Source organism: Apteryx mantelli, chromosome 2 (assembly GCF_036417845.1).
Source record: "Apteryx mantelli isolate bAptMan1 chromosome 2, bAptMan1.hap1, whole genome shotgun sequence".
NCBI classification, from domain to species: domain Eukaryota; kingdom Metazoa; phylum Chordata; class Aves; order Apterygiformes; family Apterygidae; genus Apteryx; species Apteryx mantelli.
The window spans coordinates 35,754,144-35,766,155 of NC_089979.1; the positions used below are offsets into that span (position 1 = coordinate 35,754,144).

The 12,012-nt window shown below is 42.3% G+C and overlaps 1 protein-coding gene and 1 long non-coding RNA gene across 6 annotated transcripts in view; one reads left to right on the forward strand and one right to left on the reverse strand.

Moving 5' to 3' along the window:
- The window catches only part of LOC106494443 (uncharacterized), a 25,774-nt gene extending 23,215 nt beyond the window's left edge, over window positions 1-2,559 (forward strand). For all 4 annotated transcript variants that reach the window (XR_010883286.1, XR_010883287.1, XR_010883285.1 and 1 more), the window contains 2 exons: window positions 1,992-2,189; window positions 2,321-2,559. This is a non-coding gene — a long non-coding RNA (uncharacterized lncRNA). The remainder of the gene's footprint in view (window positions 1-1,991; window positions 2,190-2,320) is intronic.
- The window catches only part of LOC106494442 (epidermal retinol dehydrogenase 2-like), a 15,691-nt gene extending 3,913 nt beyond the window's left edge, over window positions 1-11,778 (reverse strand). Inside the window, exons 1-5 of one of the 2 annotated variants that reach the window (XM_067290473.1) lie at window positions 11,677-11,778; window positions 11,127-11,287; window positions 6,871-7,214; window positions 1,342-1,473; window positions 301-400 (exon numbers count right to left, since the gene is read on the reverse strand). In XM_067290473.1, coding sequence (XP_067146574.1) covers window positions 301-400; window positions 1,342-1,473; window positions 6,871-7,191 — 553 coding nt within the window. In that variant the 5' untranslated portion in view covers window positions 7,192-7,214; window positions 11,127-11,287; window positions 11,677-11,778. The remainder of the gene's footprint in view (window positions 1-300; window positions 401-1,341; window positions 1,474-6,870; window positions 7,215-11,126; window positions 11,288-11,676) is intronic. The other variant, XM_067290472.1, reaches the window with a different exon arrangement.
- Window positions 11,779-12,012: the final 234 nt, after the last annotated feature.

A 12,012-nucleotide genomic window follows, 5' to 3' on the forward strand; every position in this document is an offset into this window, starting at 1 on the left:
TACAGCATTGAGTTTTTCAGTTTCTAAATGTCTATATGAAGCTCCTAGATCCTCTAGCTACCTTAGCAGAAAAGCCTGCTTCACAGTAGTGCTGAGTATCTGAAATCATTTGAAAGGAATGATCTATTTAAGTGGTTTGAAAGTATGACCATTTCCTTTACCTGCATACAATGATCCAGAAACTCAGAATTTGGGGGATGGGGGGGAGGGAGAAGGGGGAGCAGGTGAGCGTAGTTCACTGAGTTTAAGCCAGATAAATAGGTAAATTGTCTAAACAAGCATTAGCTTTATTACACTAACCTGTAAGACGATTGACTCCAATGAGTCCTGCTGAGCTTGCAATACTAACCAAGTGTCCATGGTTAGAGGCCATCATTGCTGGGAGGAAGGCTTTGCAAGTCTGCAGAGTAAGTCAGAGTTGCAATGAAACATTTTACTCAAAAAGCTACATGTTCTAATATTTTGAAGATATTTTAGAAGGAATCCTGCTTGCAATTTAAGATTTTTTTTCCCCCTATCATGCAAGGGAGAAAAAAATAGGAATTCATTGTTTCAGCTCTGTCATCTGCTAAGCTGGGACCTTCAAGGCCCCACCAATACCAGTTTATCCTTATCACCTAGACAGATATAGCTTCAGCTAGCTGGTAGATTTCTTTCACTTCAAAGCTCAGCACTGTAATGTTTCAAACAGGAGTTAAATAGCAAACAGAAAAATCTGAATTTCCTCTTTCTCCTAATAATTTAATCTTCTTGATTTTAAATCAACCCGAAGCATGTTTTAACATCTCCTTTGCAGTTCTTTATAAGAAAAACATAACATAGATGACCCATCTTCTTTGAAAGGAGGAAAAAGCACATCAAGTTACTCATTTTGGACCAAGTCCCACTTAATTAGTATAAAAGCATTATCTGAACATGCGGTATTTCTTACTGAAACTATCATAACCACAAAGTAACTAGAACAAAGACAGGATTGACACTTCTCTGTTACTAGAGTAGCAACTTCTAGGCTAGGCCTGCATGATATTAATACCAAGGGGTATAGCACAATAACTACAGGATTTAGCAGAATATAAGCTTCAATTCTTAAAAGCATTTCCAAATACTAACAGTTTTGCTTCCACCTACCTACTACCCAGAAGTTCCTAAAGGATCCTTTCTTCCACCCTTTATTTCATGGGCTCACAGTCATGGAAAATAGTTTTTTGTATCATTTCTGACTGAGCTTATAAGGAGCTATATACCCTTCCATATTTTCCTCAATTCCAAAAGGCAAAATTAACCCTGAAAACATGTTAAAAGAGTAAATAATAAATAAGTATGAATAAGTACATGTATTACCCAAAAGTGTGCCATTATGTTCACCTCCATGGTTTTTTCCACAAGAGAATCTGGAGACTCAATAAACCTCTTTCCAGTTACAATACCAGCATTGTTGATTAGGATGCTAACATCACCAACTTCTTTTTTAACCTAAAACAAAAAGCCACAAGATGTCATGCACTATATATAAAATGCACTTTCCAAGTTTTTCTTATGAAAATAAAAGAAATATAAATATTGCAGGTTTTAATTAAGTTAAAATTTTATTAGGCTTGTTATGGATCCAAATAGCCCTGGTTCTCCCACATTCTATCCTGATGTCTCTTTTTAGAGCTGAGCTAGGACCTGGACATTTTTGGGGATGCGGAGCTGACAGTTCCACAGCTCCAAGTAGGCTTCTGGTTTCAGCACCTCTGGTTCTTGCTATGATTTTTCCATATAAGTCTCTACTGCAGTGAGTTTGTCTAAAACAAGAAGCATTTTGCTACAGTAAAACCATTTTAAAACCAATGAGCCATTCTGTACTTAGGATTATTTCTATGTCGTGCTGTGAAGCATAGCGCAGAGATCCTCAAGGTAGTTCCAACAGAAGCACGTACCTCAAATCTAAGTGAGGGCTGTAGTATCTAGCTACATTACACTCAAATCCTTTTACATTTTCCACACAGTTCCTTGGGTCAAAAAGCAATGCAACTATACAACTTCTGGACCACAGTCAGCTTGCACAGCACTTGAGTCTTCTGATGAGCAGAAGGAAAACTGGATTTCCTGTTAGTAGCATTGATTGCTTGTGTCTCAAGAGCCCACGAAATCATCTCTCCCACTGCACAGAGGAGCAGCCACTTAACGGCATCTTAATAGTCCAGGTACCTCAAGATGCTTTGTGCTGTTTTCCACATGTTCTTTTTCTCTTGACTACAGTCTTTAAACACTAACATGTATTACATAGTGGCCCTTCATAGAGCAATTTCTTCTTACAACCTTTTTCTTTATTCAGGTATCTTGATTACTGCAAGCAGCTTTATAGGTCAGGAACTTTTAAAAGGTTCTCTTACCAAGTAAGTTTTTATACAAGTTTATATTTCATGACGATCCCTTGAAAGAACACCATGGTTCCATTTATATTAGCTCTCAAGACAACACAGGAAGTGAGAAAACTGAAGTTCAGGAGTGTGTCATAAAAATTAAACAAAAGCTTTGGGCTTCTGAATAAAAGATTTTGTTTGTGTACCTACAGTTAAGGTGACGGAGTTCTTAAAATGACACATGTATCAACAGAAGGCAGAAATCTTACGAGCTTTCCTGGAGCAGGATATGGTGCAGAAGCTTTTTTTCCTCGTATATTTGCTTTGATTCTAACACTGTACCAGAATCTTTGAGATGGTTCCCAGAACTTAAGTTAGCTAAAGAATAATCTCTATACATTTAGTTCAGTAAGAGGAAGTATAGTTTTCATTTCAGCTCCAGAATGATAACTTCCGGGCAGGCTCATTTGAGAGGATAATTATAAGCCCTCTAATATGATCAAGATACTGCACCAGCTTTCATGAAAGGAGAATGAGAATATTTTTAACGCCGTATTTGAAGTACAGCTCATTAAGCTATTCTGGAAACAGAAAACAAGTTCTCTTATTGTTGTTTTATCTGTGATTTCCAGATCAAGCATGATCAGCATACGTGCTTAGCTAGTTTATGGAAACATATTCTTCCTATGCCATCTAGCCACAAAGCTCCAGACCACAGAACCTCATTTCTTAACGGTATTTCCTATGTTAGGTGAATACAGTGACTAAAGAAAGCACAGGCAGAACTGGGTAGCGTAGCCTGTATAACAGTAAAGAATTAAAGAAAGATTTATAACAAATCCTTTACTCCAGCTTAACTTAATTTTGCTTAACTTTTTTCCAATCTCATGTATGTTTGTTAGCTAGCTAACCATTTAAAAAATGCAAAGCAGCCTTGGTAGAATTATACAGAATAATTTTTATAATGAATACACAAGCCAGATGTCCCTCTCCACCTTTGTCATTGTTCCTATATATGCTTTTCTTTCTATTTCCCTCTCAAAAAGTTATTATGTAACAACTTAAATATTTCTGAAGTAGCCCATATGATCTCTACAGGCAGCCTTAGACAAGTTGTTCCAGTCACCACCGGAGCATGAAATGCATCACACATTCAAAACAGTATGAGTTCAGAAACATACATGTAATCATTAATAAAAGGCGCATTAGTATTGCCTCATGTCAGATGATTTAGTAATCCTAGAAGCCTGGACCAGTATCCCAGCCTTACCCTTTGGGGCAAACAACTGTTTACGCAGGTACTTCTCTTATGCTCCTTTTGTGCACATAAGCACGAACAGAGGTGGGGCTATGTGGTGCACACAGTTTATAACTTGGCTATTGGGATATTCAGGTTAGATGGAGGAGATGAAGACACTGTCAGAAGAGGGGAAGGAACAAAAAAAACTTGATTGCTCCAGTTCTAACTAGTGAAAAAAACTTGAATGACCTCTGCCCTCCCCTATGTTTAAAGACAGCTGTTTCTACCCAGCTTTCCAGAAAATATTCACACCTTGGATAGAACTCAAAGCAGATTCAAGTGCCTTCTTACAACCCAGACAGATACCTCTGGCTTTATGACACTTCTGTTCATGCTACTTTCCAAGAAACTAGATGTGGCAGCTCCTTGCTCAGCAAACTAACCATTTTAACTCCTTTCTTCTCCTCTCAGCTCTTGCTGTGCACAGTGCAGAGAGCTAAGACAGCTAGCCCAGGCTCCCACATCCCACCTTGAAGCCAAGCATGGAAAATCTTTTCCCTAGCTAGTAAGGTGCAGATAATGCTGACCTTGCAGAACCTTAAATCTCTCCATTGTACAGTGTAAGAAAATGTGTTCCAGGTGTTTTCACAACGTTTACCTTACACAGGCCTAAAACAAACAGCTGATCCTGTTAAGCATCTTTTCTAAGCATGAGTACTGTTTCCTGATTGTTTTCACATATGTATTTATGCCTTGTAAACAGAAGTTTGCTAGTGAGTGATTACCGTGATTCCCAAACAGCATCCCAAGGTGTCTGCTTCCAAAGAACCAAGACAATGTTTCCCTCCCTTCCCCTTCCATAACTGGCTGGAAGGGGTAGAAACAAGTGCTGTATGAAATATCACTGGGAAATGTATTTCTGATGTGCATAGGGGCAACAGTAAAGAGAGTTCCTAGAAAAGTAGAAAGCTGAATAACAAACAAGCAAAAGCAGTGCATAAGCAAACCACTAAAGTGCAAGACAGATCCTGGAAGTAAATGTGAGCCCAGATGCAATTCTGCAACTTGATAATGAGGAAGAGGCTTCTGTTTCCTCACAAGTAGGAGATCAAAAATCATGAAGAGTTACCTTCCTCTTTCAGAGCCCTAGAGCCTGAAAGTTATTCTAGGGAAGGCTCAGTGGCTGGGAGAAGGCTGCATTTCTTTTGGGGGTGGGGTGCTTCTGGAAGGGGGACTTTATAAATAAGCTTTAAGGTATAGTTTTTAATAGCCATAAGCTTTCCTTCATGCTGTTGGTACAGGAAGGGAACAAGGACACCACATGGCCAGGGCTTTGGGGTTTTCTTCTTACTGAAATAACTTTTTCTAGTCCCTGAATGTTAAGGGATCATATCCTCTGTGTGGCTGATGAAGTACCAAAAGTGGGTATTTCTAAGTTCATGTTCATTTCATTTTGGCTGTAGGTCTGTTTTGCTGGGCACAAAGTTTTCAACAATATCCTGTCCTGCCTGTATGAATTTAGTTCACTATAATCTTGCAAAACTCTAAGTCATTGTGTACAGCTGAATCACAAGAAAAAACCCTCAGACTCAAACTGTTTTGCCTCATCTTGTAAAGGCTGACTCAGCACACTATGAACCAAAATCTACTATACTGTACTAAAACAGTGTCATCAAGCACTAGCTAATATTAAGGTCTTATTTTTACTAGTTAGATAGGGAAGGTGTCAGTTGACTCTGCATCAGCTGTCAGCAGGACACAACATTTCTGAAACAGTAGTTGGACATTTTCTTCTACATAGATCAGCCAGAGAATTGATTTATCCATGGATTTTCCCAGGGACTAGAATAGTCACTGGGAATAGTTTCAGTTCCCAGAATAGCTTAAGTCAGGAATCCTGCACTGACCAGTTACAGACCTTCTTGCCACTTCCTCACTCCAAACTCCCTCTTGTTTTTATCATCCCTAATCCATATCATATGCATATCCACATCCTCTTTTCCCTTTTATGTTTGATCAAATAAAGTTTTGCTCTCCACCTTCTCCTTGAGACCCAAGCACCAGCCCTTGAGTCCTCAAAACTGAAGGTTAGTTTCCATCATCTTGAGCCCTTTGCACTACCACTCTTCCTTCTCCCAGTTCAGCAGGAAGTCTAGAGGCCTGCGGTGAAACATATACAATTGCTCTACTGAAACAGAAGATGTGTAACTTAACCAGCATAAAGGAGCTGCAGGACAGAGCAAGCGTGATGACCATTATCAGAATCCAAGGACAATAGTAGCAGCCTCTAACAAGCTGCAGGTCACATGCAAACTTCACCTGTCAGAAAGTTTGTTTTATGGTGATTCTCATACAGACAGAAAAATGCAGAGCACTAGACCTTCTTGAACAGCACTGAAGAGGACAGAATAGAAACATTGTTTCAGCCAACAGATGTTCCCAAAGACATCTGAACTTTTTTCTTGCAAAAAAGCAAAAAAGCAAAAAAGCAAAAAAGCAAAAAAGCAAAAAAGCAAAAAAGCAAAAAAGCAAAAAAGCAAAAAAGCAAAAAAGCAAAAAAGCAAAAAAGCAAAAAAGCAAAAAAGCAAAAAAGCAAAAAAGCAAAAAATTCATCCTGAGGCAAACACTCACTGTGGAAACTTTCTAGTCCAACAGTTAAGCTTAGCAATATTTTAAGCAAATGAGAATAGGTTGTTATAATGGAAACTGAGCAATTTTAGCTTTTGGCATATCTACTAGTCTACCCAAAATATATAACCATATGCTTTATTTCTAAAGTGCTTCAAAAAGGAAAGCAAGAAATATTTAAGCCTTCGAGAGATACTTATTAAAATGCATCTACAAAATTCATTGATGGAGTTAGTCTAAATTTGCCTAAGTGGTTAATCCTTTTTATGAGGTATGGCCTTTATTGTTTATTTTTATAGAAGGTTGCCAGAACTTGAACTACTTCATTAACTTCAATAAATTGACTTTCTGCACTTCACCAAGTACTTGCTCAGTAACTAAACTAATCAGGGAAGCTAATCAGTTGGAGAGAGAGAGAGAGAGAGAGAGAGAGAGAGAAAATTTTTTTTCTTTTAAAGGAACAGAGGTATGAAAGAAAACTCTAGAAAACAACATTCTTAAAATAGGTAGCATATGCAATAAATTCAGAACCAATTAACTTTAACCCATTACTTTGACATTACTTTGAAGTCTCTCAAACTTACCACACATCATACACACATGCATGCACACAAATTTCAGAACAGTATCAAAGTCCCAGATGAAGTACTTTACCTGATCTGCTACTCTGTAGACTTCCTGCCTTTTGCTGCAGTCACAGATGTAAGACTGTACTCTTACTGCCCCATTTTCTTTGGCCAGTCTACTTGTTTCCTTGAGCCCCTCTTGATTAATGTCCCAAAGAACCAGTGTGGCTCCAAGGCGGGCAAATTTTACAGATAAAAGTCTTCCGATTCCACTTCCTGCTCCTGTTATTAATACTATTTCACCTTCAACATTCTTCTTCCGCTTAGGCACAATCAAGAACACTAGTGACTCCAACAGGTAATAAAATGAAAGTCCAATAACTTTAAGCATCTCCAGGAAGAAGTTCATCTTGAGGCTATTTCGTCAGATACCTGATAATGGAAAATATTTACCAGATAGAATAAACCATAAAGAAAGACAATGTAAACATTAGTGTTTTAGAACTGAAAGGCATTTTCAGTTCCAGTCTAAATATTCTCTCTGTCCTCCTTCTGAGTGTTAAGTGCTTCAAAAACACATGGACTTGCATCTGCATGTCTGGCCCATTTGCCTTTTTGCCATATTGTCTTGCCTGCAGGACGTTCCCACTCTCCTTCAGAATGCAGCACAGAATTGATTTACCATTTGGCAGAGGCAAGAAAGACCTCCAGTCATCTGCTTTAAAAATCTACCACTCCTAACTCACATCAGCAAGACTTTTGACACTGTCTCCCATAACATCCTCATAGACAAGCTCAGGAAGTGCAGGATAGACGAGCAGACAGTGAGGTGGATTGAGAACTGGCTGAATGGCAGAGCTCAGAGGGTTGTGATCAGTGGTGCAGAGTCTAGTTGGAGGCCTGTAGCTAGCGGTGTCCCCCAGGGGTCAGTACTGGGTCCAGTCTTGTTCAACTTCTTCATCAATGACCTGGATGAAGGCACAGAGTGCACCCTCAGCAAGTTTGCTGATGATACCAAACTGGGAGGAGTGGCGGATACACCAGAGGGCTGTGCTGCCATTCAGAGAGACCTGGAGAGGCTGGAGAGGTGGGCGGAGAGGAACCTCCTGAAGTTCAACAAAGGCAAGTGCAGGGTCCTGCACCTGGGGAGGAATAACCCCATGCACCAGTACAGGTTGGGGGTTGACCTGCTGGAGAGCAGCTCTGCTGAGAAGGACCTGGGAGTGCTGGTGGACACCAAGTTAAGCATGAGGCAGCAATGTGCCCTTGTGGCCAAGAAGGCCAATGGTATCCTGGGCTACATCAGGAAGAGTGTTGCCAGCAGGTCGAGGGAGGTGATTCTCCCCCTCTACTCAGCCCTGGTGAGGCCACATCTGGAGTACTGCATCCAGTTCTGGGCTCCCCAGTACAAGAGGGATGTGGCACTACTGGAGCAAGTCCAGCGAAGGGCTACAAAGATGATTAGGGGACTGGAGCATCTCTCTTATGAGGAGAGGCTGAGAGAGCTGGGCCTGTTTAGCTTGGAGAAGAGAAGGCTGAGAGGAGATCTTATCAACGTGTACAAGTATCTGAAGGGAAGGTGTCAAGAGGATGGGGCCAGACTCTTCAGTGATGCCCAGTGATAGGACAAGAGGCAACAGGCACAGACTGAAACACAAGAAGTTCCATCTGAACATGAGAAAAAAACCCTTCTTTCCTGTGACGGTGACAGAGCACTGGAAGAGGTTGCCCAGAGAGGCTGTGGAGTCTCCATCCTTGGAGATATTCAAAAGTTGTCTGGACAAAATCCTTGCAAATGTGCTCTAGGTGATCCTGCTTGAGCAGGGCTTTGGACTAGATGATCTCCAGAGGTCCCTTCTAGCCTCAACCCTTCTGTGATTCTGTGATCATGGGTTTCCACCTCTGCTCTGACAGAGCATGGACATCTCTTAAAAAAAAGATTGAGTGTTACACCTTAAGCATCTAAAGCAGAAATGCATAGCAATCCCAAATCAGAACTGATGGCAATCAATTCTAGTGCTCATAAACTAGTAGTTTAGGCAATTATTTAAGCTCAGGGAAAAAAAAAAAGAAATCTTCCTTTAAGGCCACAATTTTTTGCTTGCAGTGGGTCCTTGTTATCAAGAAATCATATGCAGATCAAGGCACAGTCTCAACCTTGTTTAAAAGCTACCAGTTTAAGGAACTTCAGAATACAATATGTTTTTATAAGACTCCAAAATACACTGGGTAAATTACTGGTTTTCACCAATATTGTCACTAGCTTTTCAATTACCAATACTACCATTACTGTTCAATTGCAAAAGCAGGCTCTCCTTCAAAGTATTTTGTTTAGAAACACACTGTAAAACTGTAAACACACTGTTCCCTCTCTTTACCACCCTGCATTAAGCAAATGTTACAGGTTTGAATCATACCATCTCACGTATCATTTAACTTTGCAACCTATGCTCATCACAGTAGGTCTGACACTGAGCAGACATTTAAGTCATTGAAAGAACACTACCTATTCCCCAGTATATGAATATTACGCAAGAAATATTCATATTAAAACCTGCTTTGATTAACTATAGTATAAAGGATTAATATCTTCTTTCTCAGCTAAAGGTACAGCATGCTGGAGTTTACACTTCAACCTTTAGCACTACATGCCTAATTTGATCACATCTCTTAGTTAACATTGCTATCTATGTACACAGGCAATCATGTTTGATAAGTGCCAAGAGATAAGTTACCTGGATCTCTGCTACAATGAGCAAAGTTCGTGAAGTTTAGCATGTGCATATACACATAATATGATTAGCCTTAGGTTTTGGTACATGGTAAACAACTCCATTTCTATAACGGAACAGGCAGCTACTGAAACAGGGCAAGTCATTTCAGAAAATCTTCTGACAGTAACATTAGTAAATCTTAAAACCATTCTGCTAACAGAAAAATGTTTACCAAAACCATAGTGGGTAGGGAAACAACTTCTTTTTGAAGACGATTAGTCATATGGTAAGTGTTTTCTGTTCTTAGTTTCCTTTAAAATGGAACATAGATTGTGTGCTTAGATTCTGGCACAAACAAGAGACAGTAAAACTGGTGAGAAATGAAAGAAACGCCAAGACAGCATGGTAACATTTTTCTAGGGCTAATATTGACATTTTCTGTAGTAGACTGTCACAGCTATAGCACTACTACAGAAATAAGCAAAACAAAGTTCATCAGGGAAAAATATTAAGTTTCATGTGATTCAAGAAAAAAAACTAGCAAGCTTTTGGAAACACAAGCTCTTTGTTGTGCCTAAAACAGAAGCAACAAATCTTTAAAATAAATTCAGATGCTGAGTTTAACTTGATTACACTAATTTAATGTAATTAACATGACACTTTCTCCATTTGGGTGAAAGGTGATTGGTATCTCTGGGGCAGATAAGGATGTTAAAGGGAAGTGTGATACAGTCCTTAATCCCTATGGAACAAAGAGGGAGGTAGTTGTTTTTGGAGCATAATACACAATTTGACCTACACCTACAAGAACTTGAGGAGCTTTTATGTCAGTAATTTATTATGTAAAATAATCATGTATTAGCCTTGCATATGACTGAGGTACATCAGAGCTTAGAGATGTAGTTACTGTTGGTAGAGTCATCTTAAGGATACATTCTACAGGAGACCCTCTGTTAGCATAGCTACTCCATATCCCCCAATGACGTAGGAGTGCTTAATTGCCATTGACCCGTCTGTCACCTAACTCAGCTTTAACTGGGCCAGAAGGCCTTCGCTCCTTGCTGGCTCACTGCATTAGCGTGGCTGATTACAGCTACTACTGTAAATAAGAGCACCCACAAGCAGAAATGCAACTAGCCAATGCACTCGGCTGATTTTGGCTCCTCAACCAAAGTGACCAGGGATATATTTACAGCTGCATTGACCAACGATACTTTTGGCACAACTACAATATCAGACCCCAGAGTCTGAACAACTCTTCTGATGGCATAGGTTGCCTTTAACATGCATACACCCACACATAAATGTCAAGGGCTTTTACATGTTGTGAGCTATCAAACCATTACATGGTTTATCTGGCGGATTTCTTTTCAGCTGCTGACAATTTTGCCAGCACAGTCTTGTTTGTGCATGTACTGATGCTCACAGCTGATTTTCTCCTGAAGACTACCATTGCTCATGACACACCAGGGCAGAACTTAGGCTCACTTCAGAGCTGCTGGGCAAAGTTGATCACCTAACAATAACATAACAACAACAAAAAATTGTTTCTCAGTTTTTCTCAAGGCTATGTTCTGTTAAAAGTTGATCATAAAATCACCTGGGTAGAGGTAGGCATGAATTGGCTCACCATATTTGGAGGGTTGCAAGCCTCCAAAAATATAATGTTCCTGCAGCGACAGTCTGAGTACTTATGTGCAGCAATCTCTTCCCGGATAGCCGGAAGATATTACACTGTTCTAATTTACTGCTTTGTAGCGGTCTATACTACTCCAGGAAGTCACACCTTGTCTGCTAAGCCAATCGATAACATCAGGGAAAAGAAAAAAAAGAAAAGCAGACAAGTTGCCAGCGGCAGCCGCCAGCTCAGCGCTGCCGAGATCTGCGCCCTCACGCCCGGCCGGCTCGCTGCAGCCGCGGGCCGCGCCCCTTGCGCGGGCCGCCGGCGCCCCCAGCCGCGCCCACCGCCCGCGCCCCTCACCCCGGCCCGGGCCCGCGCCCCTCACCCCGGCCCGGCTCCCCGGCCCTCGGCGCGGCGCGGCGGGGCCCGCAGGGGCCGCGCACCGCCGCCGCCGTGGAGCGCCAGCCGCCGGGGCCGTCCGCCCCCTCCACGCGCCCAGCCTGCCGCGCCGCCGGCACGGGCCCCCCGCGCCGGGCCCCGCAGCCCTCGCCGGGGGTACCTCGGCCTGCTCGGGGAGGCGCAGCGTCCCGCGGCTCCCGCAGCCCCGGGGCGGGCGAGCGCAGGCCGGGATCCCGCGGGCAGCGCTGAGGAAGCGCGGCGGGGCCGCCCCATCCCTTTTGGCTTGCGCCCGCCCCTCGGCGGGGCCTGCGCGGATGCGCGGGGGCGGAGATGAGGCGCGGGGCTGACCCGCGCCCGCCGGCGGTGCGGGGCGGCTGCGGGCGGCCCGGGGGAGCTGCCCCGCAGGCGGCCCCGGGCAGGCGGGTTTCGGCTGTCGCGCTTCGGGGCTGCGCTGGCCCCTGCCCCGCGGCGCCCGCGGGCCTCCCTGGGGCGGGGG